The following is an 8,570-nucleotide window of genomic DNA, read 5'->3' as shown; positions in this document are numbered from 1 at the left end:
TTAAAAACATGGGAGAAGGATTTGCCGAGATGTTACTCACCTCAGGTATGTTGAAGAATGATTCCCTTCGCTGCAAACCACAAGGAGCTATTAAAATCCCCCGAAAATCTCCTAAAAATGCCAAAAAACGAACTAGGGTTTAGAGGGATAAAGAGACTAGGGTTTCTCTGGGGAGAACTGATGAAAAAAGGTGTTTTCGGATAGAGGGGATTATATATGAACAGTTAAAACCCGACCCTCAATCCAAACAAACCCGGACCACAAAAATCAAAAAACCTTCTATGAGTCGACTCATGATCAGTCGTGAGTCGACTCATGACTCATGGGTCGACTCATAAATTGATGAGTCGACTCAGCAGAAACTTTTGACAACGGGACTTAATTTTATGAGTCGACTCATGACAGTCATGGGTCGACTCAACCTAATGAGTCGACTCATGACGAGTTATGGGTCAACTCATGAGCTAAAAACTAGATTCTTCGACTCTGTTGCTCGTCGGCTCGTTCGACGCTTCTCTTGCACTGATTGACACTTCCATAAGTCACCAAAATGTACAGGGTTTTACATTTTTGTACCTTCACTTCTACTTAATTCTACTGAAGGATATTACTGTGATTGGTGAAACATATTGTTGCACAATGGAGATGCATGGCAGGTTTGACATCTCTGGGTTCACCTTGGACTGTTGCCAAGTGTGAAAATAAGGGCATCACAATCAGGACTAGAGGCATGGTGGTGCCTGGCAAGCATTAAATGCAATGCTGACACGTTGTTAGTGGGCGAGGCTTGAGGTCGAAGTCATTTTCTAACTTTGGTCGAGAAGTAACGGCTATCGAGTCAACCTCGTAAGGAGTCGAATAACTGGTCAAGTGGGCTCGAAGCGAGTCGTCTTTGACAAGAGGACCGACAAGTACTACCTTTCAAGTCATCCTAAGAGGGCGTCGACTCGGCGGGTTGGCTAATGTAAAACCCCTAGAATTTAATAAAAGAGTTTTTATTGTAAAATATATGTTTATATCATAGATGAGTATGATAACAAGTGTTTGGGGATCAAATAAGTGTATTTATGTGAGAGAAATCGAGTGAAATAGACCAGCACACAAGAACCAACACAACTGAAATTATTGTTGTGCGGTCGACCACGGTGGACGTGGCGGTCGACCGTACGTCGCCTCTGCATCATCACAGAAAACCCTAGCAGCCTCCCCTCCTCCTCTTACAAACCCTATCTTGTTCTTTGGGTGATTCTTGGAGGATTTCGAGGAGTTCGAGCGAGATCCAGCGGCGTTCAGCGAAGGAGAACCTTCTCACGACCTTACCCACAGTAGTTCATCACCCCTCAGGTGAGTTTCATCTCGCCCAACCCTACACCTAGTTTTAAATGTTTTTAGATGATATTTTTCATGTGTTTTATGAGCCTAACATGCTAGTTTAAGTATAAAAAGTTTGATCTTTATATTGTATGTTGCAAAAGAACATGTTTTCAGTTAATAAAGATCACCCACGTTTTCCTAAGTACAGATCTAGATTTGGTGTTTATTCTAACAAGAGTGTTGAAAGAAAGATAATTGTTTTCGATGTGTTTACGTGCGTTTAAAGATGTTTTGATTTGTTTATAGTGATTAAACTGGTTATTAATATGCTAAATCACGTATAAGGATTGTTAGTGCACATGCAGGTTACACACAAAGCTTTAAAAAAATCAAAACCACGTAGAACAGAAACTGGAAAATAGTTCCTGCTTCTGCGCAGTCGACCGCGGTGGGTGCGGCGGTCGACCGCGTATCGTGCATAGGTTATATTTTAGTTTCTGTCTAAATCACGGTCGACCGTGCTGGGCATGGCGATCGACCGTCGATCGTGGTCGACCGTGCGTGGCACGACGGTCGACTGCTGGGAGCGCAGAAGAACAGGAAAGTTCCTGCTCTCTGGGCGGTCGACCGTGGTGGGCACGGCGGTCGACCGCGAGTCAATTTTTTCCCTATTTTAGTTGTGCATAGGTGTGTTGCTGGCAAGATTCCTAGGTTATTTGGGATTGTTATACACTGAGATTTGTGTACATGGGTTGACTACAGACATGAGTCTTAGATTTATTCACTGAGGCATGAGGGTGAACAATTTAGATGTTGTTTCAGACATTTTTTGTATGTTGAGTCCTTGTGTCGGACTATAATCATCAAAGTCCTCGTGTCGGACTATAATTACAGAAGTCCTTGTGAGGGACTATGAGCTACTGAAGTCCTCATGTCGGACTATAATCATCAAAGTCCTCGTGTTAGACTATAATCTACTACAGTCCTTGTGCTGGACCTTGAGCTACTGCAGGATTTTATATTTGACATATGACAAATTATTTATGGTATGGTTGGAGATGGAGTCATTACTCCACATTGTAGTTTGAATTTGGTAGTTAACTATTTATAATATGAGCTTATGGGATTGTTAAGTTACCCACGCACATGTTGTAAATTTCTAAATATCAAACTTCTATTTTATTTCACATTTGGTGTTTGACTATCTATATGTATTATCAGCTATTTTCATATCCTTCTAGCCCTTCCCCTTGGGGTTGGTTGAGATGTTACTCGCTATAGCGCTTTGACGTTCGTTGTTTCCCCACTTTCAGGTAACGATCTTGGTACGCGGAGAGCTGTAGTTTGATGGAGTCACTTTAGCTATTATTTATAGATAGTATTAGTAGTTATGTCAGAACTCCACAGTAGATGTATTTTGTTGAACATTTTGAGATATTATTTATAGTTTTAGAAAGGTGAATGTGCCGTAATATTATTCCATTTGATTTCACATTGTTTTTTTTTTTGTTAATGAAACTTTATTCATCTTCTAAAATATAGAATGTTATGCACAACAAACTTCTCAGAAAGACTGAGATTACAAAATAGCTACAAGCACCACTGTGAACTAAAAATTACAGTGTGCACATCCACTTCTTATCTTCATCCGAAAAAGGACCATTGAGAATGACTGTTAGAAGATTGAATTTAATCTCTTTAAACAATTGAGATGCTGATTTTCCTTCCTGTCTGAAAATCCTAAAGTTCCTTTCACACCAAATGTAATAGATTGAAGTGGTGAGAGCCATTTTCTTGACTTTTTGCTTAAAGTCATTCCCCCTCAAACAATGGCAATACCAGTTGATAATCTGGTTCCAGCAGGTAGCCTTCCATCTAAATTGTAACCAATTCATAACCATGCACCAAACATCCCTTGAGTAGAGACAATCGAAAAAAAGATGATCTCTGCTCTCTGAACCCGAACACCAGCAACAGGTATTAACACTCACAATATTCCTCTTAAATAGTCTATCTTGTGTGAGTAATCGATCTTGGACTGCAAGCCAGCTGATAAAAGAGTGTCTGGGCAAATTAGAATTAGCCCAAACTGTTTTGTACCACGGTACAGCTGAGGCAGTAGGAGAAAGGGCAGAATACAACACTGAGAGTTGTATTTTAGAGTTCCTGTCACAATTTTGTATAAGGTTTTTCAGATTGTCAGCTCCACCATAATTTCTCAAGGCCTTATCTCTTATTTTCAAGATGCTTTTCCACATCCATGAATCTCTGCTTTTTGCTTGGACATGCCAAATATCACCGTTGCTTAAGTATGAGCCATGAATCCACTTAATTCAAAGACTTTCCTTATTAATATGAATGAACCAAAGAGTTCTTAGAGTAGCAGCAAGATTCCATAGAGAGGCTGAATAGATGCCAAGTCCACCTTGCTTCCTGCTCAAACATACTTTATCCCAGGATATAAGAGAAATTTTGTGAGTGTGTTCAGTTTTGCTCCACAGGAAGTATCTGTACATTTCATCTATTTTCTTTAGGACTTTAATAGGGAGGACATAGTTTGATAACCAGTAGGTTTGAATGCCCAGAATGATGGTTCTAATAATCTGCAATCTGCCAGCATATGAAAGCAGTCTGTTCTTCAAACTGGACTGAAAATGACCTGCTATGTTGTTCAAGAGTGAAGAGCAATCATTGAAAGATAGTCTTTTGGATATTAATGGAACTCCCAAATATTTGATAGGAAAAACCCCCTCATTAAAATTTAAGAGCCTGTTAACAGATTCTTTAGTGCTATCATCAACTCCTCCATAGAATACTTTGCAATTGTTTGGATTTGCTTCATGCCCAGACACAGTACAAAAGTCTTTAAAACAGTTGAGGAGCAGCTCCACTGAATGAGAATATCCTTTGGAGAAGAGTAGAAGGTCATCAGCAAACAAAAGATGAGATATTTTAAGCTTACTGCATCCTGGATGATACTTAAATGATCTGTTCTCCTTAAGCAAGTCCAGCCTTCTTGAGAGAAATTCCATACCCAAATTGAATAAGTATGGAGAGATAGGATCACCTTGCCTTAGACCCCTCTTGCCTTTGAAATACCCATGAAGAGTACCATTTAATGACAGAGAGAATTTAGGAGTTGAAATGCAAACCATGATCCAGTTGATGAAATTGACAGGAAATCCAAGGCCTTTTAACATCTCATTTAGGAAATCCCAGTTAACAGAATCAACGGCTTTTTTGATATCAATACTCAACATAATTCTAGGAGAGATATGCTTCCTGTTATAGTTCTTCACAATCTCATTTGCAAGAAGGATGTTGCTAGAGATTTGTCTTCCTTTAACAAATGCAGACTGGCTGTCATTAATTAAGTATCCCATCACAGATTTGATCCTATTAGCCAGAATTTTGGAAATAATTTTGTAGAGACTATTGCAACAAGCTATAGGTCTGAAATCTGAAGGGGTCTTGGGACACTTCACTTTTGGAATCAAAGTGATGGCAGTAGAATTTATCACGCCCAGAATTTTACCTGTTTTAAAGAATTCCAATATAGCTTCAGTTACCTCATCTCTAATAATGCACCAAGCTGACTTGTAGAAGGATATACCAAATCCATCAGGGCCCGGAGCTTTCCTATCATCCATTGAGAAGACAGCGTGTCTAATTTCATCTCTAGTCACAGCTGAAGATAAGAAATTTATTTGAGCATCATTTAAACTTGGACCATTATGAATGACATTACTATCAGGCTTGACTAGAATTGTGCTTGAACCCAATAGTTGCTTGTAGTACTCAAGAAGCTCCTGAATGATTAAGTCACCATCAGTGATTCTGTTTCCTGCACTATCATAGAGAACCCTGACTCTATTAAGATGCCTTTTAGCTTTGACAGCTGAGTGAAAGAAACTAGAACTCCTGTCCCCTTGAGTACACCATTGAATCCTAGATTTTTGTTGATAGAAAGAGATTTCACACTCCAGCAGCTTATTGTAAGTGAGCATGTATTTTTTTTCCTGTTCAATCAAGTCAGCATTATTATTGTAAGTGAGCATGTATTTTTTTTCCTGTTCAATCAAGTCAGCATTAAGAGGATCTGATTGTAAATGCTTTTGGGCATTCTGCAGATTTTTTTTCCTGTTCAATCAAGTCAGCATTAAGAGGATCTGATTGTAAATGCTTTTGGGCATTCTGCAGATTAATTCTTGCTCTGATAACTTGCTCAGATATATTGTGAATTTTTTTCTTGTTTAAGTCCCTGAGAGCTACTTTCAGTTGCTTCAATTTACTGATCACTGAAAACATGATACAGCCTGGAATTTTCCCTTGCCAGATGGAAGTCACAGTGGGTAAGTAATCATCATGCTTGCTCCACATATTGAAAAATTTGAAAGGCTTTTTCCCTTGGACACAATCATCATATATTGACACCAATGCAGGAGAATGATCGGAGCAATTGGGCAGCAAATATTCAACATGGCTGGAGTTATAAAGATTAATCCAAGCATCATTGACCAGAGTACTATCAAGTCTACTCCATACTCTGGAATTTGCCTCTTGTTTGTTGTTCCAAGTAAAGAAACACCCTTCAGTTTTCAGGTGAGTAAGTTGACAGTCATCAATGAATTCCCTGATATCCAGTGTTTCAGCCACAGTAACCATAGCTCCTCCTAATTTGTCCTCATCATCAGTTATAACATTGAAATCACCACTGAGAATCCAAGGCTTATTACCAACTCTATGTTGAATTTGCCTTAGTTCAAGCCAAAGAGTTTTCCTATTCTCAATATGATTATATCCATATATAGAGGAGATAAAACAGTCTATTCTCCCATCTATGGATTTAACAAGGCTAGTAATATGCTGAGGAGAGTAACTGTCAACTTGGATGTCCAAAGTATTTGGATCCCATAAAATCAGTATTCTAGCTTTGGAAGAGTTGATAACATTTGAACACCATTTCCAATTACAAGCAATTTTCCTTGCTATAATAGGGATCTTGCATGCTTTGACTTTTGTTTCAATGAGAGCCATAAAGGATAAATGGTATTGCTGAATATGGATCTTGACCAAATGTTGTTTAGAGGACTTATTTAGCCCTCTAATATTCCAAAAGGAAAAGTTCATAATCTTGTAGTCCCCCCTATCTATTGTAGAGGGATTATCAATTAGATTATTGAGATGATAGAAAGAGTTCTCCTATCCTGGAAAGACTTTCAGACCAGTGTTTTGCATACCAGACCATGTTTTAGAGGACTGTAAACTTTTGCCTTTATTAGATCCAACAAAACCAAATTCTTGAACATGCACAGCCTGCACAGCTTTACTCCCTGATGGATATTTACTGTTATCAGCCAAGCCTTTAATTTTTCCAGCAGAAAATGCCTGAACATTATCCCTACTAGAAAAACCATCCAGCTCAAGTTCCTAAACATACACATTTTTTTTAGAAGTTGATTCAGTAAAGCTCTCAAATGCCCCAGGCAGACTAGTGTTTTCAACAGCAACATTTGCAGTTTGTGCCTGAACATGCACATCATGCACAGATTTGCCAGAGCTTTTGCTTATCTGATTACTCTTCAGATTCTCATCACCTTCAGACAACTTTGGAAGAGATCCAGCAACATTTGCTGATTGTGCCTGAACATGCACAACATGCACAGGTTTACTAGGGTTTTTTTGTATCTGATCCTCATGCTGGTTATGTGTATGAATGAACTTGTCAGAAATTCTTGTACTAGTCTTAGGTACCCATTTCTGAATCTTAGGATGCTTTTTACAGAAATTAGTATCATGCCCCACAATTTTGCAACTATCACACCATTTAGGTTTGAACTCATAGATTACTTTTTGATTATATACTTGACCATTAGGTCCATGTATAGGAATAGAGTCTGGAAGAGAGGAGGGTATATGGACTTCAACCAAAACCCTAGCATAAGCCAACCTTTGCTTACTAGCAGTGAGCTTATCAGTGGCAACAGGTTTACCCACATGACTTGCAATTTTGCTTATAGCCTTTGAACTCCACAGATTTAACCTTAGTCCTGGGTTTACCCACATGACTTGCAATTTTGCTTATAGCCTTTGAACTCCACAGATTTAACCTTAGTCCTGGCATTTGAATCTATAAAGGATAAACACTTCCATCAATCTTATCAATATCATCATCATTGGACCATATTTTCAACAAAAGAGGTCTAGAGCCAAAAAACCATGGGCTGTTCACAAGTATGTCCTCCATTTGCTCTTTGCTATGAAATTTAAACAGGAACATTCCAGGTTTGAGTAAGCACAAATCTGGGGCAGTCCATTTAGCCTAGACTTTGTGTACATAATTTTCCATAGCTTTGTATTTGACATTTAAACCAAGCACTTTACCAATTAAAGAGAATTGCCAGTTAGAATTACCTTCATTCCATTCCTCCTCACTAAATGACACAAAATCATTATTTTCTGGCTTCACAAAGTTTAAGTTCAAACCATAACTAGTTTTCCTATTATCAGCAAATAGGCTAATCCAACTTTTCTTGACATTTCCAGTATCAATAACCAGATTTCCTTCATTATTAATATCATTCTTATCAGAGGAATCCAGATTTCCAGCATCCTTTAAGCTCTCATTTTTTTCATTTAGATTCTTGAAATTATTCTTAATAGGAACAGAGGAATCATCCAGTAAAGAAATCAGATTACTCTGAGAATTTGCATCCAATGAACTAGCAGGATTCAAATTTAACTGATTACGAGCAAATTCAACTTCATCAGACCAAGAAACCTTACCAGAACCACCAGTACCAGATCGAGACCCCAAAGAGGCACGAGATCCAACAATCACTTGCGGAGAAAGACAATCTTGAATCCTTGCAGAAATCACAGAGTAATCAAGATTTTTAACAGAATTACATGTTGAATTCAAGAACTGATGCCGCTGTGGAAGATTATCAGTTGAATCTAAATCCTCAATCCAAGGAATCTTCGAGGTATCACTTGCAACAAGATTCCGATGAGATTTGTAGCCAGCTTGCTGCGATGAAAGTGGATCAGAATTTAGAAGATCTGCCATTAGAACTTTTTTCTTTTCTCCCTTAGGTCCAGTTGAACCCATAAGATCCGATGTGGATCCTTCATCATCTTCATCAAATCCAGCATCAGCATGATCCTCAGATGGAGAGAAGCTTGAATTCGACGATCTTAAACCAATTTCAAGAATTTTCTTCCTATTTTTTCCTTTCTTTTTTGCCATTTTTCAA

At 38.5% G+C, this 8,570-nt stretch overlaps 1 protein-coding gene across 1 annotated transcript; it reads right to left on the bottom strand.

Annotated features, from left to right (window-relative positions):
- Positions 5,404 to 7,380, bottom strand: LOC109835357. Its single transcript, XM_020403337.1, has 3 exons — positions 6,796 to 7,380; positions 6,555 to 6,744; positions 5,404 to 6,464 (listed from the first exon to the last, which is right to left on the bottom strand). The coding sequence occupies exons 1-3, from the start codon at positions 7,378 to 7,380 to the stop codon at positions 5,404 to 5,406; spliced, it is 1,836 nt and encodes a 611-aa protein (XP_020258926.1).

Source organism: Asparagus officinalis, chromosome 3, assembly GCF_001876935.1.
Source record: "Asparagus officinalis chromosome 3, Aspof.V1, whole genome shotgun sequence".
NCBI classification, from domain to species: Eukaryota; Viridiplantae; Streptophyta; class Magnoliopsida; order Asparagales; family Asparagaceae; genus Asparagus; species Asparagus officinalis.
The sequence above is the reverse complement of the archived record's forward strand: the minus strand, read 5'-3'. Positions and strand labels throughout refer to the sequence as shown.

Bases quoted from the DNA above. Each gene is read 5' to 3' on its own strand.
- LOC109835357 (XM_020403337.1), bottom strand. From the start codon at position 7,380: ATGTGGGTAAACCCAGGACTAAGGTTAAATCTGTGGAGTTCAAAGGCT. The intron at 6,745-6,795 runs GCATTTGAGAGC...GTGTATGTTTAG, and splicing joins AAAACACTAGTCTGCCTGGG to GAACTTGAGCTGGATGGTTT. The intron at 6,465-6,554 runs GTATGCAAAACA...CCTCTACAATAG, and splicing joins GTCCTCTAAAACATGGTCTG to ATAGGGGGGACTACAAGATT.